Source organism: Cricetulus griseus, chromosome 2 (genome assembly GCF_003668045.3).
Source record: "Cricetulus griseus strain 17A/GY chromosome 2, alternate assembly CriGri-PICRH-1.0, whole genome shotgun sequence".
Taxonomy (NCBI): Eukaryota; Metazoa; Chordata; class Mammalia; order Rodentia; family Cricetidae; genus Cricetulus; species Cricetulus griseus.
The window spans coordinates 275,231,026-275,258,258 of NC_048595.1; the positions used below are offsets into that span (position 1 = coordinate 275,231,026).

A 27,233-nucleotide genomic window follows, 5' to 3' on the forward strand; every position below is an offset into this window, starting at 1 on the left:
TATATACAGTGTGTGCCTTTTCATGATTGGCTTCTTTTATTTAGCATGTTGTAATTTGTATGAGCAACTCCCTCCTTTTTATGAATAATACTTCATATACAGACATACCACATTCTGAGTGAGAGTGTGTGTGTGTGTGTGTGTGTGTGTGTGTGTACATGTGTGTTCTGGTGCATGTGTATATTTGGGTACAGGTGGACATTTTGTGTGAGTGCATGTGCATATGTGCCTGAGTATGTTTGTGCATGCATGTGTGCTTGTGTGTGTGTGTATGTGTGTGTGTGTGTGTGTGTGTGTGTGTTCCTTAGATAATACCCACCTCACGTTTTAAAATTATTGTTGTATACATGCATAATATGCAGGAGTAAAAGGGTACACCATGAAATGTCATATGTCTGAGGTCAGAGGACGGCTTTGTGTTATCTGTTCTCTGTGTCAACCTTGATATGTATTCCAGATATGAAACTCAGGTCACCAAACTTGAATGGCAAACACTTTACCTGTTGAGCCATCTTTCCAGCTCCAAAGACTTGGTGTTGAACCTTCCTATCTCCACCACTTCAGCACAGGGGTTTTCAACCTGTACTGCCTCAGAAACTAAGATGGTCACAAGACAAGGAGCTGGTCAAGTAATTTAGGCCAGGTGGCCAGCAAGCCCCCAAGGATCTTCCTGTCTTTACCCCCATGACTGGGGTTACAAGAACAGACTTTAAGTGTGAATTCTGGGGGATTTGAGTTCTTATGCTTAAGTACTATACAGGTTGACTATGGGACTTAACTGTCACCCCAGCCCAAAGTAACATTTCATTTATGCATTTTTCAATTGTTGGACAACTCTCTTGTTAGATTTTTTTTATAGAGATGGAACTTTGAAAGTATCAAACACACAAGTGAGAGAGAAAGAGAGAGAGACAGAGACAGAGACACAGAGAGAGAGCTGATGGAGAACGGGAGTGGGTGATCTCATACATAGGAAATTCCTGGCTGAACTTAGAGAACACAGTATAAGAAAAGCCTCCTCTATGGAGCTCTACATAACAGTTCCATTAAACTACTTGAAGTTCCATGAACTCACCTCTGACACATGTTACGTTCATCACTCCGCCTGAACTACTTTGTCTGGACCTTGCCATCATTCTTAATCTGTCTTGGAGTCTCAGATCAGATATTGCCTACTCCAAAGAATCGCTGACACTGTGACTCACCTGTAGTTCCCCTTTCAAGGACTCTCATAACATCCTCGGTGACACAGCTTTGATCTACCCACACACCAGCTACACCACAACCAGGCTGTAATCTTATGGGCAAGAACTATGGAACTCCCCACATTAGCCACATGGCCTGGGGGAATGCCTAATGTCTGGAAGGAGCTTTCTAAGTCAAAATAATTAATAGTAGAACAAAGGGATAGTGTATGCTGTCAAAAACTTCATTCCAGGCAGGATCACATCTGTAATCCAAGCACTTAGAGACTGATGTGGGAATGCTATCATGTCAATGCCTCAAAGGAAGATCTTGCCTCAAAAAGGGGAGGGAGCAACAACAAATAGACCACTTAAATCCATGGACGTTGATAAATCTAAGATGCAGGACAGAACAGATGGGTGGGTGCCTTTCCCACAAACCGGCAGTCGCATTTCACCAGAGATGAATTCTGTGTCTTTAAAAAATAAGTGAGAACTAGAGTAAGTAATGTTTGTCAAAACATATTTGTCTTTCTAGAAAGCGTTGAGAATGAGTTGTTAGAAATGATTAAATTATCAGCTCTCTCATTTTCTTTCTTTGTCCACACCGAGCATCCCGCTCTCAGTGATAATTTCCATATCCAAGTGGAAAAAGGAAAGAGGATGTTCATAGAGCTACACACTGACAGAGAAATGCACAATAGTAGCTAGGATTTCCAATCTAACCCATCACTCGAAATGGCCTCTGAAGGACTAGGATGATGGCTCCCTAGTTACAGTGCTTGCTGTGCCAGTGCAAGTTTGAATCCCCAGAAGCCACAGAAGGACAGATGTGGAAGTGCATGCATCTGTGATTTCAGCATTCCTGTGGGGTGCTGGGAGGTGGAGACAGGAGGATCCCCAAAAGTTTGTGGGCCAGCTAGTTTGGCATACTCTGCAGCAAATAAGACACCCTGTCTCAAAAAGTGGAAGATGAGGATAGGCTCCCAGTGTATCCATACTCAAATCATAGTATATGCACACACACACACACACACACACACACACACACACACACACACACACACACACGCATATGCGCACACCCACAATAATAAAAGAAACACTACCCTAACACACATCAGAGAGGGTGAAAGTGTTTTTCACTATTTACTAGCAGTTGCCTGCTCCCATCACCTACAAAGACTGGCTGACTCAGTTAATATTTTGACTGTGCACACATGCTTCTTAAGGTACCAAATTATAGAAAATACAAGTTTTTCAATCATATATTAAATCAGTAGAGATGTGGCCTAAATGTGAATAAGTGAAATAGCCACACAGAGAAAATAAAATTTGATTTATAACACTGTCCACTAAACCGTTGAGTGGAAGTTTCCCTTGAAGGAGTTACACTATAGAAGTAACTGATATACAGATAACTAAGTGAACTTGATCTGTTGAATAAAAGCAGGCAATGGTTCTCTTTCTGTTTGCTTTCAATAGTTTATTCCTCAGTATGTAGTTCCTTAAAGCAATGATGTAGTTTGTTTTCATGAGACAAATAGCGGGCAACAGTCTTGAATTGGCTCTCTCTTTGCAGTCCAAAGCATGTCTTAAGGCATCTTCCCCTGTGCTTATCTAACAATAAGATGAGACAAAAATAATGTTCCCTCAGATGGCCACGTTCAAGGTATTCATTATCGTTAATCATCAGGGCTCTTGTGAGAAAGCTGCATGGCCAACATTGACCGCCCCTGTATTGTATGAAGTTTGCTAGCTTCTGAGTAGCAGGGAGCTCACCACAAAGGCCATTGGTAGGTTTCCATGGTAGCAGCCTTCTTTTGTCATCACATTTCTAACAGATCGAATCTGAACACTCACCGTGCTACCACTTAATGAAAAGGAAATGGAATATTGGGAACGCCAGTAGTCAGGGCTGGTCTCCAGGTGCTACTCCAACGTGAAGCAGGTTGTCTGTTCAGGTCTTCTTTTCAAGCAGTGATCTGCTAAGGAGGACTGGTGTCCCTTTGATCTTCTTGCATGGTAATGGCCTCCAGTCATCTCATACTATTGCTATAGAAATAAGTAGAACTAAATGAGAAGTAAAACCATTTCATCAAAGCTGATTATTACAGTAGATAGGCTTGTAATTCTAAGATCATAAGAATTCAATGTAACGGTATGGAAGAAATAGTAACATCGGAGAATGAAAATGTTTGGCTGTTGTTGAGTCCAAGTATGTGTTCATATTTCCCAGAGTCTCAACACCTGGGTTTTCTCATGGTCCTTATTACCTAAAATAAATGCATTGTGATATCACCTCCTTTTTGTTGTAAGTTGATGATTTTATCTGTTAGCTGCATATACAGGATGGACTATGAACCCTTCTTATTCTTCAGGAAATGAACAGTGATGTCAAACAGTACTCAGTTATCCAGCCAAAGAGGACTTACCAGGGCTCAACATTATCCTGCTACTCACTCATATAAAACACCACACCTTCCTCTTAGATGAGTGGAGAAACAACTCTTAATCATATTTCATTTGATTTTCCTTTCTGCCCCTCATAGGCTGGGAGATTGGAAAGTATTTATGAAACAGTACATCTGTAGTACTTCTGTTCCTGCTACTTTAATCATGAAATCCACATAGGTCATGGCATGGTTTTAGGTATAGTTTTAATCTTCAATATAAATGGTTTAGGTGGGTGCCACATTCATGAAGATATATAAAAGCTTCTGTCATGTAGAAACTATCTCTTTTTAATATTTTAAACAGGAAAACTTAAACAGGAGAATGAAGTATAGAAATAATGATATTTAGCATAAGTGGGGTTACTGAGGACTCAGGATTGAAGTGTTAAAGTAAATCAGAAGCTAAAGGAGTGTAGCTTAAAGTTTTCTGACGTTTCCATGTACCTTTAGGGCAGACGGTATGGGAATGTGGATGTTTCCAGTGCACAGAGAAATTGAAGGTCAACAGAACTAGAAATTCAGGAGACCTGTTCACTAACAGACAGTATCCACCCCGTCAACCAATGAGAACATGAGATAGCAGGTGCAGAGGCAGAGCAGAGTAAAAGAGTGAGGATCTGTTCAGGACAAATGGGATTCCAGGAACTGAATTAATATATGGAATATGGGAGGGTTTTTTGGGGGGAGACTACTTAAAGAAATAGTGGCTTAAAGCTCCCCCAAACTGGGGAGAGAAATGTATTTCAAATTTTTGAACCTCATAAAGCTTATAATTAGGGTGAACTTAAAGAGGTCTAAGCCAAGAATCCTTAGAAGTAAATTGCAAAATACCAAAGTCAAAGAGAAAAGTGTTCCAGCAAAAAAGGAAAAAGTCACATCATTGCATACAAGTTATTTCTTTATCAAACTAATATATCGCTAAACAAAATGATCTGTTCAAACTACTATAAAAAAAGAAAACTCAGCCAGTGACACTATACCTAGAGACACTGTATTTCACAAATGAAGAAAAAAGTCTCCTATAGAGAAAGCAAAGAAGCAATAAGGAGTTCATGACCAGGAGTCAAGCTTTACAAAATCAATAAAAAGCAGTATCAAATTGGAACAAATAATGGCCAGTGGTATGAAGCATATGAAGGAGCAAATATCACTAGTACAAAAGTCAAAAAGTAAGTGTGTTGAGAAAATAACACAAGGATCCCTGAGTAGATACACATACAAAAAACAAGGCTCTGGTGTCAGGAACATAAATGTTGGTAGTAGAAGTGCATAAATTTATATGTGATTAAAGGTGAGTTGCCATCAACTCCAAACAGAGTAATAAGAATTTTGATGGGAATTGCATTGAATCTGTAGATTGCTTTTGGCAAGATTGCCATTTTTACTATGTTGATCCTATCCAACAACATGGGATCGAAGTAACCCAGTCATAGAAAGACAAATAGGGTATGTATTCACTGATATGTGGATTTTAGACATAGAGTAAAGGAATACCAGCCTACAATCCACACCGCCAGAGAAGCTAGGAAACAAGGAGGACCCCAAGAGAGATATACATGGTCCCCCAGAGATGTGGAAAGGGACAAGATCTCCTGAGCAAATTGGGAGCATGGGGGAGGGGGAACTAGGAGAATGAGAAGGGGAGAAGAGGAGGGGTGAGGAGGACATGAGGGGACAGGAAGGTTGAGTTGGGGGAAGAACAGAAGAGAGCAAGATATGAGATACCATAATAGAGGGAGACATTATAGATTTAAAGAGAAATCAGGCACTAGGGAAATGTCTGGAGATCCACAAAGATGACCCCAACTAACAATCTAAGCAACAGAGGAGAGGCTACCTTAAATGCCCTCCCCTGATAATGAGATTGATGACTGACTTATATGCCATCCTATAGCCTTCATCCAGCAGCTGGTGCAAGTGGAAGCAGACATCCACAGCTAAACACTGAACTGAACTGCAATCCAGTTTCAGAAAAGGAGGAGTGATGAGCAAAGGGGTCCAGACCAGGCTGGTGAAACCCACAGAATCAGCTGACTTGAATAAGGGAGAACTCTTGGTTCCCAGACTGATAGCTGGGAAACCAGCATGGAACTGATCTAGACCCCATGGACGTGGGTGTCAGTGAGGAGACCTTGGAAATCTATGGGGCCCCTTGTAGTGCATCAGTACTTATCCCTAGCATAGGAATGGATTTTGGGAGCCCATCCTACATGGAGGGACACTCCCTGAGCCTAGACACATGGGGACAGGCCTAGGCCCTATCCCAAAGGATATGACAGACTCTGAAGACCCCTATAAAAAGCCTCATTCTCCCTGAGGAGCAGAAAGTGTATGGGATAGGTAGGATGTTAGTTGGGGAGTAGGGAAGGAGGAGAGGGAGAGAAAACTGGGATTGACATGTAAAATAATCTTTCTAATTCAAATTAAAAAAAGAATTTTGAAGCAAGATATTGATAAGTATGAAAGGAAGGGGCTTATAACAGAAACATAATTACAGAGAGATAAGAATAAAAACATGCCACTATTTAAAACAAAAAAGGAAGAAAGAAATCCTCAAACCACTATGAGAAGCAACAAAAGATAGGAGAACAAGCAAATTACAAACACAAAAAAGATCAGCAAAATGGTAAGAATATTTTACCCGTCACTAAGTACTTTAAATATGAATGGATTAAGCTCATCAGTCAAAAGATATATAGTGAGTCTAAATGGATTTAAGAAGAAACAAGATGCAATTTATGGATACAACTTATGTTGTCTACAAGGAATTCACCTAGATTTAGGGACACAGGCTGAATTTGAAGGGGTACAAAGAGGCATGACATGCAGATGATTGTCAAAGAAAGAGGTAGATATAATCTCAACACTGTGGGACCAAGGCAGTAAGATTGTGAATTTGAAGCCAATATGAGCTGAGACTTTATCTCAAAAATAAGAATACAAAAGAGAAGAAATAAATAAAGGAGGAGACAAATAGGAAAGGGAGGAATAAAGGGAAACTACACACACACACACACACACACACACACACACACACACACACATACATACATGCACACTCACACACATGCACACTCACACACATATGTATATGTGTATATCAAATTAGACAGACTTTAAGTCAAAATCTGCTTTCAAGAGCCAGAGAATGCCATCATATTATAAGAGTATCAACTTAATGGGAAAAATTAGCATATTATAAATAATATGTGTCTAATATTTAAGTATCTAAATATGTTACACAAACTGCATAACTTAAAAGGAGAAATGGATAGCAATACTATCATTGTAAGTTACATCAATACTTCAATGTCAAAAGACATATGTGCAGACAGAAAACTAATAATGTGGACAGACTAGAGCAGCACTGGAGATCTATGGACCTCACAGAATGTCCCATCCCATACCAACAGGAAACTTTTTCTTGTCTTTAAGAAGTTGTATTTCTTTTTATTTAACAATTTGTTTCTTTTTCAAAAATTTAAACATATTCAACCCAATCTCCTTCCATAACCACCCTTCCATATCTTTACACCTATATTAGTGTGGCGATATATTATTTATGATTTATTAAAGCCTGAAGATTCAGAAAGCAAAGTCAGCCACAAGCCATACAAGCCAGGCACACACCTTTAATCCCAACAACCAGAAGCTAGGAGGAGGTGATACTACACACCTTAATCCTAAGACTAAGGATTAAGAGGTAGAAGGATCTCCGTGAGTGCAAGGCCACACAACTCCACAAGATTGATCCAGTCCTAAAGAGAAACAGCTCACACAAAGATGATCTCAATGGAATCCCATTGCTGGGATGATATACCTTTAATCCCAGCATTAGGGAAGTATATAAGACAGGAGCAAGGACTCAGTATCAGGCATTCATTCTCCAGCCACATTGAGAATAGGAAAGCCCTAGCCCTGTTAGAGGTAAGAGCTCTCTGGTAGCTTGGCTGCTTTGCTTCCCTGATCTTCAGATTGAACCCCAATACCTCTCTCTGAATCTCTTACTAATTCATATTACAAGTTAGTGTTTCAGTTGCTGTGATAAAACACCATGATCAAAAGTGACTTGTGGAAGACTGGTCTATGTCCAGGACAGGAACCTGGATGCAGGAACTGAAGCAGAGACCATGGAGGAGTGCTGCTTACTGGCTTGCTGTACATGACTTGCTCAATCTGCTTTCTCTTTTATATATCTATCTATTTATATATTCTATGTGTCTTTTACATTATGTATCTTGATCCCATTCATTTCCCTGTCCCTTTTCGTCCTCCCTCCACCCCAGCACACACCCCAAGTAAAACAAAATTTAAGAGAAAAAAATGAAGATAAAATAAGGGGAAATGTTAAAAATCTCATTATGGAAGCTATAGTGTAATACAGTGAGTAACGCTGAAAACCCCTTTGACCATATATCTTTACTTTCAAGTTATAACCTTAGGTCTGGGCCTGGATAGCTTGGTCCACCAGATCGGGGCAGCTCTCTCATGCTCATAACTTCGGGGCTGGATCATCCACACCTGCACTAACAGAGGTGGCTCTCACACTGTTATGACCACAGAGCCAGCTCTCCCACCTTCCCCAGATGTTAATGGGCATAGTGAAGGAGGGAAACGCTCCTCTACCCATGGTGCCACAAGACAGATGGGTAATATGGACAGCTCTCCCATGCTCACAATTTTGGGCAGGGTTGGCTCACCCACACCTTCCCTAACAGGGTTGGCTCTATTGTGCTGCCCTAGCGAGGTGCATCAATCTGCTTTCTTACAGCACCCAGCCCAAGGGTGTCAGCACTCCCAGTGGGCTGGCCCTTCCCATATCACTCACCAACTGAGAAAATGGACCACAGCCTTGCCCACAGGCTAATCCAGTAAGGGTATTTTCTCAATTAAGATTCCCTCTTTTCAAAGGACTCTAGCTTGTACCAAATCAACATAAAACTAGCCAGGACACCACCCAAATTTGAGGTTAACTCTTTTTTCTTCTTCTTTCTCCATCAATTCTAGTTTGTGTTGCCCAGATGTTCTTGGGAGTTGGGCCTACCTTGGTGTGTGATCACCTTATCAAGGGTCATATCACTAAAGAAAACTGTTTTCTCACAGAAAATATCAGATGCAATAGCCCCTCAGCTAGGGGTGGTGTGCCTATAGCACACTCTTTAAAGAAATAAATACATGCTAAAAGCTTGAAGAAATAGCTGAAGGAATTAGGTGTGGCTTTCCTTGAGGGGCAGAACCAGGCATATGGAGGAGGCTAAGGGCCACAATTCTGCAGGCAGGGAGTTTTCTGCTTTTTGAAAAATAAAGCTTTTGAATCTTTTGATTGTTTGATTCAGAGAAACAAACATCAAATAAACTTTAGAAAGAAACAGCAACTTTCTCTAGCTGTCTTGCACAGTTGTGGGAGTGTCACATGTCACATGAGAGCCATGTTGCTCGGAGACTGGGACTGCTAGTTCTGGGTCACAGACCAGTCTACTGTTGCGTTCCCATCTCTGACACTACAAAGGCTTTTTACATAGATGGTGAGTGAAAAGGAATTAAACCGAGCATTTCTCACTGGGAGAAGTGCTGCTGTGACGGTAGCAGAGATGGTCTCACCGCACAGCATGACACTGGGGACTGCTTAATACAGGAGCTCCAGAAGTATCCAGAGTAGCGTTTCTCAACCAGTGCGTCTCGACCCCTCTGGGGGATCAAACAACCCTTTCAGATAACCTTCATATCAGATGGTTAAATTATGTTTCATATCAGTAGCAAAAACTACAGTTATGAAGTAGCAACAAAAATGATTTTAATGGCTGGGGGTCAACACAACATGAGGAACTGTATTAAAGAGTCACAGCATTAGGAAGGTTGAGAACCACTGATCCAGAGAAATGAGGAGTGGAATAGGCAATCAAGAGGACAATTAGGAATTTTTAATTGTCCTAATGAAAAGTATTTAATGTGGTTGAGTGTTAGACTAGTAAGTGCAGTTAATTTCCGAAGAATTGTGATGATATCTACTATGGAATTCAGGCAGTCCTGCCTCACCTCCCAGTTTGAATGTGTGGCTCCCCTCAGCAGCCAACTCTGATGATCGCATGGACCGTAATGGTCCCTTGCTGAGTGCCCACCCCCCTCCTGAAAGAACACATGTTCCCTCCGGTGTTCAATATGACAGCTTGATGTGCTTTGAGAAGTTCCAAGTGATTAAAGTTAAGAAAAAAACCAGTCATGAGTTTTATTGAGGGACATTCAGATTGAATTCTCTCCAGGAAAACATCACCATAAAATCAGGTAGACTGGAGAGAGCGGGACTCGATGGAAACGAATCATTTGCAACCAGTGTAGACATGTGCCAGGAGATGTGTGAAAGGGAAACTTTCTGAAGTCGATTACTGGCCTGCCTTCATGGATAAATCGCTCCGATATTTGTGATGTAGAATCAGGAAGAAAACACATTCCCTCATGACCTCATGACAGGAATTCATTCCGAAAGGCTTGCACAATTTGCCGCTTTCCCTAGGGATGGGTGGAGGGACTTGTAACCTTGAAAATATTCTTGTATGGAGTACAGGAAAATGTTATATACTTCCACATAAGGAGAAGCACTGGAAAGGCTTTTGTCATTGCTTGTTTGATTTGCTTGGGTATTAAAAAATTAACTTAAGTTGGTGGTGCTTGTAACTAGTGATCTGCCAATCACATCACGATTTATGTACTTGGCCCTGTGTTTCTGCTGTTCTCTCTATTCTCGGTGTCAACTTCTACCTCAGGCACATATTTAGATCATATTATTAGGCAGTGGTTAAACTTCTCTACTAACCTGGAAACACTATCAAAGACATTTCATAATGTTTGAGATGACCCAAAAATACATAAATAAGCTAGAAGTTGTTCCAAAGTATAGAGGACATAGCTACTTACACAGGAGTATGTAATTTGTGAGGCCCAGTGAAAACTAATAGGAGGACACCTTTGTTTAAAAAATTATTAAGAATACAAAATGGTTATTGTGGATTATTAACACAAGTCTAGGACCTTCTGAGCACTGAGCACTGTGTGACTACATGGCACACACACCCAGAAAGCCTTCCCAGGGTCTGTGGGATTAGCTTCATTGAAAATAATCAAAAATTGTAAATGAGTATTACATTATTATGCCTCAAGGTATTTCTTTGAAAAATGCCCCTAATGTGCAAAAATAGGCTTCTGCAGCTGTATTTGTAAGCCTACTGGTATTTCAACACTACTCAGAGTTGAATCTGTCTGCTTAGTGTTTATCTGTAAACTGTTGCAGTTTCTAGCTCTACACAGACCTCACTTGAGAGAACATTTGAGCCCATTTCCCATCTAAACAAGTATCCCTTCACATAGTCTGACAGTCTCTATTCAGTAGTAGCAAGTCTTGACAAACTCACCACACTGCATTCTCATTACCAAACCTAAGCATGCCACTACTGTTCATGCCACAAGTGGAGACTCGTGTGTTAAACAAATGGAGGAGTCTATGAACAAACAAACAAACAAACAAACAAAAACTTCCAGAGTTCCCAAAATGCAATCAAACAGTTCCTGGTGAAATTAGCACTTGGGAGAAAGTCCATGGGACCTTCAGAATAATCCTCAAATTGAACATATCTACAGACAGTTTGGTCAACACAGTAGCTGACAGCCAAGCTTGCCTGTGAACCATCCTTCAGAAGCATCAGTAAGCCAGAGAAACACAGTAAGCCAGAAGCTGATGTCCACACTCAGCCCTACCCAGGAACCAGGCTATGCCTGACAAGTGTAGTGAGTCCCCACGGGTTAAACATGGTGTGACTGTTGAAGAGATAAGTCATCGCCTTTTCTGGAGGAGTGTTTCATCCGTGCAGTGGTTTCCCTCTCCTCAAAGGAAGCTATAAAGTCTGATCTTTGAGTTTTATAAGACATTCAGTCTTGGGTTAAAACTTCACTTAAAGTGATTTATCTTGCATTTTGCAACAGCTCTGCATCTCGCACATTTTCCGTAACGATCATGTGAATTAGTTTTATAGTCAGAGGGGGTAAAAAAAATACTTTATAGAGAGATTTCCTGCCTAAATCATCTTTTGGGTTCTAAGCATATGAAAGGCATTCTGGGGCCCTGTTCCCATCCATCACCGGCTAACCTCTGGAGCAGTAGAAGAGCCAACTACACAGCTGAGAACTGAACTTCTGAGATGCAGGCCCCAGCTTCTCCACTCCTCAAACTTACTGGGCCTCAGTGTTCTCAGCTACAAAAAGACATAAATATAACACCTTTCGCAGACAAGTGGTCCCGTAAAATACAGTGCCTGTCACCAGCCTTTCAAGTGTAGTTGGCTGCAAGCTGCTATTTGGCTTGAAATGGACAACTCCACTTGGATATTGTTTGGACATTCACACTGAGCATGTCCAGACAAAACTCCTCATCCCCTGCTGGCAGCTCCCTACATAAGCCACTTTATGTAAATTTGAATAGTAACCTTTTAATCTTCTCAAATAATCAGGAAAATAAAAAGGTTCCTGGTGCTACAATAGCTACTTGTGTTCATTGAGGATAAATAAGGGTAACGGCCAGGAAACGGAAGGGTGACACGTGGCCCTCATTATGATATCTCAGGTCGTCTTGTCACTGTCCCAGTTCATGATTTTTGTAGCAAAGTGATCTTTGTCCACGTAGCCAAATGAGCTGTGAGATTTGAGAAAGTCAGTTTGTTGTAACATACCGATATGTAATATGCTGTCAATATTCAAATCGCACACACACACAATCTAAAAGTGTCCTTGCTTCCACGTTAGAAGTGGAAAGCCATTGTTCTAGTAACTCTTGCTTCTCCATTTCTGTGTTAATAGACACTGTCTTTGACCCAGTCCCTGGCCTCAGGAAACCGTACTCCCCTTCTTGTTCCATATCACTTACCCACATTCCATGATTTTGCTGTTTAGTCTCATTCTCACCCTTTTGGAGCTCTTCTGTGAACCATTATCCTGATGTTTAGTATGCACACTCACGTGGATGGTCACAATCTGTTCTGATAGATCCCACTATCATCTTGTTGTCAATGAGCCTGAGGTCCATGTTGCCACATCAAACCCATGTAGCTAACAGCCTTCAGGACAACTCCACTTGGATATTGTTTGGACATTCACACTGAGCATGTCCAGACAAAACTCCTCATCCCCTGCAGGCAGCTCCCTCAAAGCCTTATTTCCTATCTCAGGAAATGGCAGCCCTTTCTACCTGGCTCATCAAGCCAGGAATCTATGATTAATCCTTAACTCATCCCAGTGCCCCACAGCATAAGCCCAGTCAATCACCAAGTCCTCTAATTCTATTTCTGAAATCAGTACTTTTTATTTTTAATTTTTACTATGAATTTAAAATACACATTTTGTGTTGTGACCTAGTGTGTGTGTGTGGGGTGTGGTATGTGTACACTCATGCATGCATTTCCATATGACTGAAATTTCCATTTTACAAGCCAATTTTGATCACTATATGCAAGTCCTTCTGACTTTTTTCTGTTCTGTTATCTTGTTTTTGTTTTTAATGTTTGTAACCAATGGTTACTGGTGTATACTGAACAACCAGTGCTTCAGGGAACAGAAAGGACACCTGAGGTATACTGTTTGCCCTTGTATAAACAGTCTCACTATGGTTGAATCCAAGCCACCATCTAGCCAACTCACAGACTTCCTAAACTCATAACAATTAGCTCTCACTTCCAGCATGTCATTGCTTATGACCTATACTTTGATTGATACTGGTCTACATATCTTATGAAACTACCCTTTAATTTTCATTTCCAATAACTACCACTTCTATTTAGGCCACCACTGTTTTGGGTAGAATTGGTTTTCAGTTCCATCTGCCCACATTTATTTAATATGCTTCAAACCCTTCTTTCTCTTGACACTTGGTAGTCTAACTTTTGAAAGATTAAAAAGACCACCCACAGTCTGACACCAGCCCCTTCTGTACTCCATCCCTGTCTCAGCAACAATGTTTTCTACTTCACTGTCTTAGAGTTTTTCCTTTTTCTTGAGTCTTTGGATATTCCTTTTAGCTAGAAAGTTCTTTCCTCCCTTCTTTAATCAACTAATTCTCCCTCATCTGTCACAGCTTAAATGACTTCCAGTCAACAACCTACTTTCCTGCCATGTGACAGGCAAGGTGGTAAGTGCTAAGGTGACAAAGGGGAATAAAGATAGCTATAGCTTTTCACTTCACAAAATATGTACTCTAGTTCAAGTAATCACTCAAGCTTAAGTACGAGTCAAAGAGCTTTAAAAATCACAAAGATCATGGTTCTCTAAGAACATACTACATTTGAACTAACCTGGCAGATCAGGGAAAATTTCCTGAGCAAAAAAGTGTTGGCTGCAGAATTGTCACAGCACGAATAGGATATCTGAAGATAAATACAACTTCACTGGTCTATAGTATGAGTAACTACCAGCATAGGTAGGAAGAGGTGCAGATAAAAATCTGCATGGCAAGGAGGGAACATGGAAAATCAGGGAGCCAGGTGAAAATTGATATGACTAGAGAGTAAAGAGCAGCAAGGAGACCTGAAGCCAGACAGACAGGTGCAGGCCATTGTGAGGCAGGTGTCTGCACTTCCTGTCTGTAACAAAAATGGAGGACCACTGTCCTGTTAAAAGCGTGACACCGGGTAATAATGTGTTCATTTTTCTGATTAAGAAAGCTCACTGTGCCCACCACGACAATTATAAAGGGGGGTGGGGGTGGGCGGAGAGAAGAAGACACAAATTAGAAACTATTACAGTCTTCTGGACTGAGATAATTGTCATACAAATTAAGATGGTGACAGAAATTGGAAAAAATCAGTGTTTTGTGGAGTTGATTGGGGTAGCCTTGATCAGACAAGGCAGGGCAGTGACTGTGTGATGAAAGGGAGAAATGTTGACAGGTGTTGGAATTGCAAAGCTGAACCATTATCAGAGATGAGAAATTTGGGAGGTCTGGAGAGAAATGGAAATAACTTTGGCTGTAGATAGACTGAATTAGTGCATTTAAGATGTGCAAAATGAGATGCTTTCAGAGCTGAGAAGGTTTTCTAGAACATAGAACAGAACTGGATAGGGATAAAAGTTTGTGAAATATCTTCGCCTGTGGTGGGTGTAAAACCATGGCGGTGAATGAATTTATCAACAGGGAATGTATAGCATTTTTTTAAAAAAAGTTAGAAACTAGCCTCAGGGAAAGTTCATAGCTATAGAGATGGCTCAGCATTAAAAGTACTTACTGCTCCCTCAGAGGACCTGAGTCCAGTTCCCAGCATGCACTTTGTAACTCACAACCTTTGTAACACCAATCCAGGGTATCTGACAGCCTCTCCTGGCTTCTGATAGCCCCAAAAAAGCATGTGATACACTTACATGCTGAAGGCAACCAGTACTGCACTTAAAATAAAACCATAAAATTCACATTTAATGTAGAGTAATGAATAGTGAACTTACAGACGGAGAAAAAGAGTGATCAAAGTGGCAGAGGGAAAAAGGAGAGAGAAGTGGTGTTCAAACCAGCCAGCATGATGTATGGGGACATCAAAAATGAAGCTGAGGGACAGGAGAGATGGCTCAGTAGTTAAGAGCATTTTTCAAGAGGACCTGTGCTCAATTCCCAGCACCCCCATCGTAACTCCCAACTGTCTGTACCTCTAGTCCCAGGGGATTTGATGCCCTCCTCTGGCCTGCATAGATTCTGTACACACATAGTGCACAGACATTCAGGCAAAACACTCAAACACAATAAAATAAAATCTATATATTTAAAAAGAATTAAGGCATGTTGGCAGAAGAGCAATACACAGTAAAGACGAGGAGTCAGTGATTATTCACCAGTTAAGAGTTTGCCTTGGAGAGGAGAGACAAAGAGCAATGGTTGTGAAATTGTTGGAAACATTGTATTGTACATTGATGAAAGGCATTTAAACATATCAGCTATGAAAGAATGGCTTGAAAGAAAGCTGAATATTCAAGAGAATATCCAAATATGTCTAGTTGAACATGAGCAATCTTTGTAACAGTGGGAAATAATCCCTATGCACCCATGGCAATCCTATCCTGGCCTTTGTCATTGTTGGGAGCCTTAGCCTTTAACAGCTGAGCCAGCTCTCCAGCTCCTGACCTTCTGCAGTTGTACCCATACTCTTACAAGTGCTCTTGTAATAACTTGGTCTCCCACTAGACTGGACTCACAAGGACAGGCATTGCCCTTGCCTCGTTTACTGCTGGATCTGTTTGCAAAGTGCTCAAATGGGAGACATGGGTAAGTGTCATTTTCTTTCACTTGCAAATTTCAAGTAAATGGATTAGAGGTATACTTAATAAAGAGGATAATCCATAAGCCTTATAATACTAATAAATGTGTACAAATATATGTATACACAGGCATGCATGCACACATACACTGTGGTTGAAGATAAAAATTTTAATGCAAGTGCCATTGCCTTAAGCATATTCGGGCACTTAGATGAGAAAGCTTTAAAAATGAGACAGCAATTGAAAGCAACCCAAGAACTAAGAACTCTCCACTCACAGATGAGCAAGGCCGTGAGTCATCTTTGTGCAGACTTTAACTGTGATAATGTCAAGGAAACAAATGATGAAATCATAGCCTGTTAGGACAAGTGGGTATATCATTCACACTAATCCAGGTGTAACCCCAAATAACAGGACTTCTGCATCTATGCCTGGGATGAGCTGATGACCTACCAAATCAAAAGAAAAAAGTCAGAAAGGGGGAAGAGATATGAGTAGTTTAAGACAATATCAAGTGCCTTAAGGAAAGCAAGTCCAGACAACAAAAAGGTAACCAAGCATGGGTGGGAGAGGGGCTCTTGAGACCCCGCTCCTAATTGGAGAGCTATTGGCAATTAATGTCTGCTGAGGTGCTTTTTTCTTCAGTAGTGCGGGCACCGTTCAGTTCCCCGAGAGCCAGCAAATATCCCCCGCACCCATGCTCATACAGGCATCCTAATTATTCTCATTCAAGGAAAGAAGAGGCAGGAAGCTAGAACCAGGACTTGTTGGCAAGAAACGGTTCCAAGGGAATGGAGGGAGATAAGAAAGGGTAATTAGGGGATGGTGAGTGTGGTTGTAATGAATTATATACATGTGTGAATTTATCAAAAATTCACTAAAATATTTTAAAGGGAACTCAGTTGTGTGTTTCTTTCCTAGCTTTTCAAGCTTTTTATGTCATTTAATTTGGCCTCAGATTTTTTTTAACTTGTGAAATGAGGATAAATATCCCTTGTAAGGGGTTTTATAAGATAATAAAAAAATGACAGATAATGTGAAAGTCCTGTAGTACAAGGATGAGGCATGGAAAGCTTAAGTTGGAATTATCATTTGTCCAAGATCCCACCTGGGAGATAGAAATTTAGAAGTCGTCTAAAGACACATAGATTATGACAGTGGTTTTATCATTTGGCATTGTAGTTTGGTTGCAATGAGATCAAAAGTGCATTATAGTCTCAGGCCTGGCATCAGAAGTGATCTTTAAGAGCTGCAAATGAAAGGCTCAGTCCACCAAAGGCAAGTAGAGCACCAGAGCAGATATACAGAGTATAATTAACATTCATAGTTGAATCGTGCCCCCAGTTTGCCTAGTGGAGGAAACATTTGCAGTGAGTCAAGTCACAATTTTGTAATTGATGTGTAAAAATAATTTACTATCTCATGACATTAAGTTGGGTAGATTGCATATTTTCTACACGGGTGCCACTTAGTTCCTGCAATACTACCTCCTTACCTTAGTTGAAACTAGACAAGGAAGATCCAACTGCCAGTGATTTATGAACTAGCAGGACAGGTCCTATCAAACTCCACAATCTAATTCCAACAATTTAATTTTTGTTGGCCTCCACAAATGCTTCAGCTTAAAAAATTTTTTTGCTAACTTTGTTTTAAAAGAAGTATTTTGCCTTGAGTAAGTCAATACCATGGAAACAGCCATTTCTAAATGTGCACTTACATGACATAGTTACTATATCTAGCCCCCAAATTTTTCACCATCTTCAGTACAAACTCCCTGTTCCTCCAGTCCCCTCAGCCCCTGAGATAAAACAGTGTAAAAGGAGGAAAGGGTTCTCGTCCATCACAATCTCAAAGGTTTCAGCCCATGGTCCACTGGCCTGACAGCTTCCATGAGGGAGCAGTAGAGCTAGAAAGGTGCTCATCTCATGGAAACTGGAAGGAAGAGAGAGGGAAGGGGCCAGGGATGAAGTGTACCCTTCAAAAGCATGTCCCAGGGGCTGGAGAGATGGCTCAGCAGTTAAGAGCACTGGCTGTTCTTCCAGAGGTCCTGAGTTTAATTCCCAGCAACCACATGGTGGCTCACAACCATCTGTCATGAGATCTGGTGCCCTCTTCTGGCATGCAGGGCAGAACACTGTATACATAAAAAATAAATCTTAAAAAAAAAAAAAAAAGCCGCAGAAGCCTGTTTGCTCTAACTAGACTCCACATCTTATAGCCTGCTCAACTCTTATAGCCTGCTCAACTTCCCAGTAGCGAGTTGACTTATTAAGAATTCATTAATGGGTTAATCCATTGATTAGTTCCAAGTCCTCATGATCCATTCACTTCCCAGAGGCCCCACCACAGATACTGCTGCTTTAAAGACTAAGCCTTCAATACATGGGTTGTGGGGAGCATTCTTGACAGAGATGTAATACATGGCGATTTCTATGGTACTCTCTGTATCTCGGTTTGCCTACTTCAGTGGCTCATATAAATGGAATTGTCAGAAGCTGTCCTGTGATTTATTTATTATCATGTTTTCAAGGTTCAGTATGCTGTAGTGTTTACTAAAGTTGTATTCTTCCTTATACAAAATAGCATTCCATTGTGTATTATATACAGCCCTTGGTGTATTCATTCATCTCTTGATGGACGTGGGTTGCTTTAAACTTTGACTGCTCTGAGTGTTAATGTATTGATGTTACAGGATCCACTTTTAATTATTCTGGAGATAAAGCAGAATTCTAAACTAAAGTTTAGAATTCTAATTCTAAAGTTTCAATACCATAAATGTGCATGTTTACATGCATATGAAAGTACTCATGTGTGATTTGGACTTTGTGTGTCCGTGCTATGCTCATTTCAAAAGTGAAATTCTTTCAGCATCACCACCCAAAGTTCTGCCTCCATGGCTTTGCCCACCTGGATAATGCAAGCTCTGTAGTGAAGAGCCATGGTTTCCTGCCACTGATGAAGCCTTCGTGTGTGTGTGTGGGGGGGGTTCGCATTCTTAAACTCTAAAATATAGAAAGTAATCTTTCTTCCCAATGTAATAGTTATTTGTACTTTCTCCACTCTCCAAAACTGGTACTCTTTGGTAAAATAGTGAACCCTAAATAATACAGAAAACCACTACCAGTATCCATGCCAGGATGGAGATAGTAAAGCAGATGTTGCAACTAAGCTCTGGGAAGCAATGCTGGTTGATGTTGGTGTTCCCACAGAGCCAGAAACATCCAGCCTAGAAACAAGATGGTTCCAAGTAAGCATGCACAAATGTTTAGAGGAGAAGTGAGTACAGGATCTGTAGATTAGAGAAGCAGGAAGCCTGTATCTGCAGCATGATGGGCTGGTGGCTCCAGTGCTTGCAATTCATGTCCCTGTCTCACTGAAAGGTTGTATGGCAAGATAGCTGGCCTATACTCACTCAGCTTTATTACACGGTGATTGCCTAATGTTACATTGTTCCATTGTATAAAGAAGAGATTAAAAGGATTGTATAACAGTATTAAATCACCCAGAAGTTTCTAATACCTGACCAAAACCTCTTAAGTGTCATTAAAGATGAGAAAACACTGCCAGGAAGGAGGAGACTAGGGAGACGTGTCACTCAGTGCAGTGTGGGGTCCTGACACAGTTCCTGGGACAGAGGAAGCACACAGCAGAGAAAGGCAAAGAAAGGCAGCAGTTGGGTTGGTACTGACAGATCAATGTTGACTTCTTGCTTGGAGTAACTGTCCTAGAATTCTACAAGATGTTAACAGCCTAAGTGTGGGCCATACAGGAGCTCCTCATTGGTGTGATGGGCATGCATTGGTAACACAACAGCTTTGACATCTGTCATGGCCGTGACACCATCTTTGTCTCCTTTCCAATTCCAATGCAGGGTGTGCTGGATACATCATGTCACCGGCATGTGGGTGTACCCTTTCCTGGAACATATTGGCTCAGGAGCCAGGATCATCTTCTTTGGGTCAACAACAATTCTAATGAACTTCCTGTACCTGCTGGGAGAAGTACTGAACAGCTATATCTGGGATACACAGAGAAGTGAGTATCGTTCAGGGCACATAAAACAAGAACAGTACTGCCTGCGAGAGCCTTGGCCAAGGAAAACTTCTGCGGCAGCCTCCTCTTCAGTCTTCCACATGGGCTCTCCATGGAAGCTTCATTTTTGTATTTTATTATTATTATTACAGTGTTAATTTAGGAGCTGTTGGCAATGTTACCTGAAAGGTTTATTTCTCACTTGGTCTTATTAGGTAGTAAAACATCCAAACCTGAAGATAAAAGAAGCATGTTTGTAAAATTATATTGAAAAAAACACAGTGTTAACAGGAAAACAAAAGTGAAGCCAGTTATGATTAACAGAATTCTGCCATAGCCAAAGGACCCTAAATTAAATAGTAAGTTGTTGGAAGAGCCTCCATAAAAGTCACCAGATCTCACTCTTTATGTCATCTTTTCATAGATGCGGTAGCCTCAAAGGAATCTCGTGACCATGAAGCCAGAACTATAAACAGTCCAGGTGGCTGCCCTTTGCCAGAGTGGAAGGTCACAGAGAGATGCAGTCACTAAAGAATATATTTCATTGCTGCTAAAGGTCCCTTAACCTTTGACTTGACTTCGCTTTTGTTTCTATTTATAGCAAAGCCTCCTTCTTGGAAAGACATACAATCTTATCTAAGCTGTGCCAAACCTGTCCAAAATCTATGTAAGAATACATAAACATTGGAAGGTGGAAAGGCAAGACCTTGGCCATGTAGTGATCTGAGTCCTGCATGGAAACACATCCTGAGGCTGTTATGGGAGTTTCAGGGAGATCTGGACATCTCCTCAGACATGGTCTGTCATTCTAGATGCCACCAATGTTGATCACATGACTGAAGGCCAGTCACTGTGCAGGAGCTCAGTCCACTTGACTAATAAAGCAGAGGTTGCACAGTCATTGAATCTGATTGTTTTTGTGTGTGCTTTTCTGAGATGGTGTGAGTAAACATGTCAGCCAATGCTAAATGGGCCCCGGTTTTAATCCCTTCAGACCACAGCTTGGAGAACCAGACATTAGTCTTTTCATGATGTTTCCTCCATTCAAAGGAAGCAGTGATCTTTCTCTTTTAAAATTATAGAATTATTTGGTGCCCTTAAAAATGTTCTTGAAATAAAATGCAAGACTGTTTCCTCACTGTCTTCAGAGAATGGCTAATATGTGCAGTCCTGGGAAAAAATTTCTGGCGTCCTCTGTCCCCTGGATGTACTCAATTCTGGCTGATATTTGACCATAACTCTGCTTCTTCCTTGAGGAGTTGCCTGAATGGCAGAAGAGATAAATATCCAATCTAGACTAAAGAATGTTGCTTACCAGCCACGCTGAATAAGGAGTTAAAAATGAATAGCAACACTGAGTTTTCTGAACTGTCTGTGCAGCTTTGCTGGTCTCTGTTGTTTTCTTACATGGCATGCATGAAAGTCAGTCACCAGTTTATAGCTTATTTCTCTTTAGAGATTAATTTTGTCTACATTTATTTAGTGGAGTCCTTAGGGACTGTTGTTTGTGTCAAACCAGCATCTTTCCACTGATGGACTTCTCACAACTGTGTGTGTGTGTGTGTGTGTGTGTGTGTGTGTGTGTGTGTGTGTGTGTGTATGTGAATATGTTTGTCTGACACTCATATGCCTCCTCAGCAACTGGGATTACAAGTTCTCTGGAGATGAATCAGGGGTCATGCTTGCAAGTCAAGTACTTTCCCAACTAAGCCATTTTTGTAGTCCTTCATACTAAATTTCCATACCAAAACATTTTATTCTATCTATGTAGCGAGATTTTTTTTAATGCACCAACACTTAAAAATCAGAATTTTGTTGTTGTTGTTGTGAAGTGCATTCTCCTCACTCTAGTAGCCCCCAAAAGCCATTCTGGGATCAACTGTTTAATCCAAAGAAGAAAGAAAGAAAGAAAGAAAGAAAGAGAGAGAGAGAGAGAGAGAGAGAGAGAGAGAGAGAGAAGGAAGGAAGGAAGGAAGGAAGGAAGGAAGGAAGGAAGGAAGGAAGGAAGGAAGGAAGGAAGGGATAAAGAGAAAGAAAGGTCTTTTCTGAAGTATGACATAAACCTACAAATCATGTATGGATAAAATTTGGTTCATGTAAACCTATAAAACCAGACACAAAGTTACCTCCTTCTAAAACATGGTGGTGTAGCAGGCCTAGGATGTACAGTCCCCTTCCAAATGGGAGAAATGAAGGAGGTAGAAGGGCTCTCCCCAAGCAAGTCTAAAAGCAAGCAGAGGAAATTTCCTTTAATTTAAAGGCTTGAGAATAATCCTCTTTGGCTGGATGCTTTAGCCCTGAGGTTCACGAGGAGGAGTCGGGCCCTGCCTTCCAAACCCTGGAGAATAGAAGATCCACCCTCTCCCAAATCCTGGACAGGGATCATGGTGTTTGTGTCTGGGGACAGGGTGCTCTGGAACCAAGGAAGAGGTAGGGAATGAAAGTCCTTGTGTCACTGGCCCTCAGGTTCATGCTGTGTCTGAGCCTTTTGTTCAGGTTGGTAATTTCTTTGAGTATAAAACTCTCAAAGACAATGCTGGTGTCTCCTGCAATTCGAGGAGAAGAACATCATCCTTCAGAAGGTTTTTCTGGATGACTGCCTCTCATTCTGGCTTGTGCTGCAGCCATTGCTTGGATCCATGAGTCAGATGCCTAATTTCTTTAAGAACAATTATCTGGCCACACCCTGGGCAATCTCTCCCATTTTGAAGTACGGTGGGTCAGGACTTTGGCATATGATTGTGCAATTCAACCCATGACACCTGAAGCATTTCTGTTCTTCAGCTAAGACTCTGTTTTAACTCTGGCAACTCTGACTAAAGCAGCTGCTCTTACGAGAGTCAAATTTTAGAAGACCAGAAACACGAGTGCTCAAGAGTGAAAGGTAGGGACAAGGACGGAGAGAATAGGCATGAGGGGCTCCGGGGAGGGAGTTAGGCACAGGCCTCCATATGCAGGGATAGGCCCCTTCCCTGCAACACCAGCCAGGGTGCCTGACCCCTGGCAGAAGCCTCAGGCTCTCACTTTCTGAGCACTACACCCTAGTGGAACCATCTCCCTGCTTGATAATATGTGTGGATACCTCCCTTAGGGTTAGTCTTGGCCCCTGTGTTCCACAGGAACAGCCTGCCTTAGCTCTTTGATGGGTTTCTGTTTGTTTGTTTGTTTGTTTGTTTGGGGGGCATTGGTTTAGTTTGGTTTGGATTAGTTTGGTTTTTTATGGCTGTGTGATTTTTGCCCTCTGCAAAATCAGTATATGTGAAGAGCCATTTCCCTTCCAAGTCAGGGAAGCCCAGATCCTCCTCCTCTGTCCTCCTTTGAAGATTCCACCATTGCTGCCACACCAACCCATCAGCAGAATATTCTGGAGGAAAGAGACCAAAAACAAACAAACAATAAGGAACGATTTTCCATCCCGTCCATCCCCAGCTTCTTTATTCCTGTGCAGAGAACATGGGACAGAAGTGGGGACTCGGGTGTGTGCATGCTGTCTGAAGGGAAACTGTATTGTTTACTGTCTTTGCCTTGGTTACCTACCCAACAACGGAGATGCAGTGTATGCTCTTCCTTTCAGCCAGCTCCTCTCTCCTTGAGCCCTTGTGCCTAGATGTGATGTTTCCCTCACGTGAGCCATGGGAAGTATTTTAGAAACAGTTTTAGATCTCAGCCGGTTCTTGGCCTGTGAAAATCGACCATGAGAGAAGATACCTTCTCAGAGCATTGATTCACATTCCACTGCCTCTTCCAGACTCCATGAGGCTGGCTGGGAGTGGTGGAGGAGGGGGAGCCCTAATTACCCCTAGAATAATTGCCACCCACTGAGGGTGGGTTTATGATTGATCACTGTGAGGTTCTATTATGTTGTGTATTGCTTTTCTGCTAGTCCTGCTTTCAGAGACCTCCTCCTCTAAGTGTATTTATTACCAACGAAGATTAGCTGCACAGACACTATGAAATAGACACTGCCAAGCACTAGGGCTGTAAGTAAGGAAAAAAAAAATCATAAACAATTTTGCCCTTAAAGATCTCTGCCCCTAAAGATCTGTGCATTTATAAAAGAATACAAACAGGACCAGAAAGACAGTATTTTGAATTTCTTTGTTTTTTATCACTATTGAAACAAACACAAGAAGTATTCAAAAACTTTGGGGGAGATTAGAAAAATGTTAATCTAGAAGCAAAAGAAAAAAAGAAGTTGGTGGGATTTCTGGATTGAAGTATAACTTACAAGAGCAGACTGAACAATTTCATCTCCAGGAAAATGAACCATCACCAAACATTCACTACAGACAATAGACAGAGACTTCCTGATCCAGTACATACAGGTCCTTCAGGAAAAGCAGATCAGGATGGGTTGGCTCCAGCAGGCAGAACTTGAGTTTCAGCATACACAAGTATGGGACCAAAGTATAGTCAGGGGTACAGTGATTCCTAGCATGACTGAGGCTCCAGGTTCATGCCCTACCATGGGGCAAGGGGTAGGGTTAAGTGTGTGTGTGTGTGTGTGTGTGTGTGTGTGTGTGTGTGTGTGTGTGTGTGTGTGTGTGTGTGTGTAAACAGAAACAGCTCCTGTGACTAATTAAGCCTCCTTGAACTTTTTTAAAAATAGTAAATTTCAAAAAGAAAAGCTCTTAGGCTTTCAGAAACCCAAAATCCAAGCTTTGAGAATGGACCAAACTCTGAAGTGAAAAATAAATGAAGCTGTTTAAATGCATCAGCTACATGGCTCCTGCTGCTGGGGGCTGGTTAAGAAACAATCCGGCTGGAGTATCCATCACGCAAACCAATGAGTCAGGAGTCATCCTGCCCCAGGGTCCTACTCCCAGAAACACGAGGACCAGACTGTGTCATAGAGATGTCAGGAAAGCGTGGGGAGAGAGGCCACTAAGGGCGTTTCTAGAAAACATTGTAAATTGCTTTTCTTCTTAGCTAGGAGAAGCAGGAGGGGATGGAAAGGTGGGTGGAAGTAAGCTATAGGAGACAGAGGTTCTCTGAACACCTCCCCCCCCAATAGTGCTGCATCTGATGCTCAAATAAATCTTTTTGTTTGTATTTTTAGGTATGGAAGAAGAGAAAGAGAAGCCTAAACTGGAATGAGATCCAAATCTAAAAGGAGAAGCAGGAAGGAGCTACCCTTGAATTCTTTTGGCCCTGGCACCAGCAGTGAGGAGACAAAACTTCAAAGGGGCCATAGCATCAACCCTATCTCCCTGACCCTGAGGGAGGACAACTTTTATATACAAATATGTGCAAAATAGGATGTATTGCTTTCAAAAATAACTCATCCTTGTTGTTTTAAGTACTCTGTCCAAATTCATTATTGATGACATTTTTACCTCTTTTCTAGCTTTAAAACTAAAGTTGGTCATTGAATTTTCATTTCTGCAATAATAACTCCATTTAATCAAGAAAAATGGATTGTTTCTTGTTGAGGAGTATGATAAAGTTGGAGGGGCAGGTGTGGATCAAGGTATTCATATTTAGTCTTAAAATGTGGCTTCAGTAATGACTCTGGGACACAATATGGGCCCAAGAGGAGGCAGGAAAGGTGATTCCTGTGGTGACAGAGTCATGGTTGCCTCAAGTGAGCAGTGTTAGTAATAGTATCAATTTAGTCAAATTGATAAGTGTGCTTGAATCCTCCTATTTAATATGTAAATACTCCCCACATGCAAACGTTACTGTTAATAAAGATCAACCAATCAAATGTGATGTCTGCATGGTCCATCTCAGTCTTAACAACCTGGTTTAAGTGTCTATTCTTATTTGTTTCTATTGAAGCAGACCTGTTAAAAGAAGATGGACTATACCCCATTCATTCCTATGATTTTCATTTTAAAAGTGGTATGTTTTCAGAATTCTAGAAAGAATACTTCAAGAATCTAACTTATAAACTCTTGACCATGATTATTTGAAAGGTGGAAAATAGTGTTATACCAATTATAAAACATTACTTAGTATAACTATTGGTTGTACATGCTAAGATAGATCAACAATTAATATCAAACCATTTGTTCTAAAAAATGACTTGATTTGATGATACAAATTAGAAAGTGCTAGAAAACCCACCCCCATGGGCACCTAGAAATGTGTTCTCTTGTTTTATCTACAACCACCACTTCATAAAGGAGCCTGATTACCCTCCCCCCCAATTGACTACTAGAAAGGGCTCAGGATTCCCTGAAGAAAGAATGTCTTATGAGGCTCCTGGTGATTTATTGGCAGATAATTCAAAGACATGTGCTTTAGTGCTAAATGTGTTCATACATTACAGAATATATACCCAATTTTAAACACTATTTTATTAAAAATTTCAACCAGAAGAAAAATTCAATTAACAACCATGCTTACCAAAAAATATAAACAAAACAAAACAAAAAACTCTTAACAAGTAGCATAAAATATTTTGGAAGAATTCCAAACATATCACTATCAATGACCATAAAATATTTTAATTTATGTACTGAAAGAACTAGATTTTAGGACAGTTTTCAAAAGAAAACACAACTTAACCCTGTACATCGCAAAATAGACACAAAGTGACTTCATCCTGCAAGACTGCAAAGAGGACATCTGGAGAAAGCGGAAACCAAAGGAAACAGAAACAAAGGTTTCTGAAATCCAGACCCACTTCCTCAATGGTGAACTCACTCATTTATAAGTCCCATCTCTAGAGGTATAATTGGCAGAAATATGGCTGACCTGAGAGGCATTGCCATATTGGTTCCCTACATCATAGGAAAAGATCATGCAAAAATCTACTGAAACAGGAAAGCAAAGCAATACCACATCCTTGGGCAGCTCCTATAAATTAATAGTGTCATTGCCAAGGACAGAAGGATCCTGAGTTGGTGGTTACCTTCACAACTGCCTTTAACTCACCCTTTTGAACAAAGAACACATTCAAAGTACAAATTGAGTTGTACTGCCTACAATTCACATGTTGAAGCCTTAATGTCTGGTAAGTCAGAATGTGACTGTATTTGGAGATAATACCTTTTAAGGAGTGTTTAAGTTAAAATAGGGCCATTGACAGGCCTCTAATTCAATCTAACTGCAAGTCACAGAGAGAAGCTAAACCAGCTAAGTCTCAGTCTTAGACTACAGCCTCCAGAACTGAGGAAGCTAAATTGCCTTTATTGAAGCTATCACTCTGTATTTTCTTATGAAACTCCTAGTAAACTATCTGTGCCTATATACAAAATACTAATGGACTTAGAAAGGAAGGAGAAGATGAAGAAGAAGAAGGAGGAGGAGGAGGAGGAGGAGGAGGAGGAGGAGG

General features: G+C 41.0%; 1 protein-coding gene across 2 annotated transcripts in view; it reads left to right on the forward strand.

Moving 5' to 3' along the window:
- Nucleotides 1-25,663, forward strand: part of Aig1 (androgen induced 1) — a 202,398-nt gene extending 176,735 nt beyond the window's left edge. The window contains exons 5-7 of one of the 2 annotated variants that reach the window (XM_027401987.2): nt 19,791-19,954; nt 20,376-20,507; nt 25,011-25,663. In XM_027401987.2, coding sequence (XP_027257788.1) covers nt 19,791-19,954; nt 20,376-20,482 — 271 coding nt within the window. In that variant the 3' untranslated portion in view covers nt 20,483-20,507; nt 25,011-25,663. The remainder of the gene's footprint in view (nt 1-19,790; nt 19,955-20,375; nt 20,508-25,010) is intronic. The other variant, XM_027401988.2, reaches the window with a different exon arrangement.
- The last annotated feature ends 1,570 nt before the right edge of the window (nt 25,664-27,233 follow it).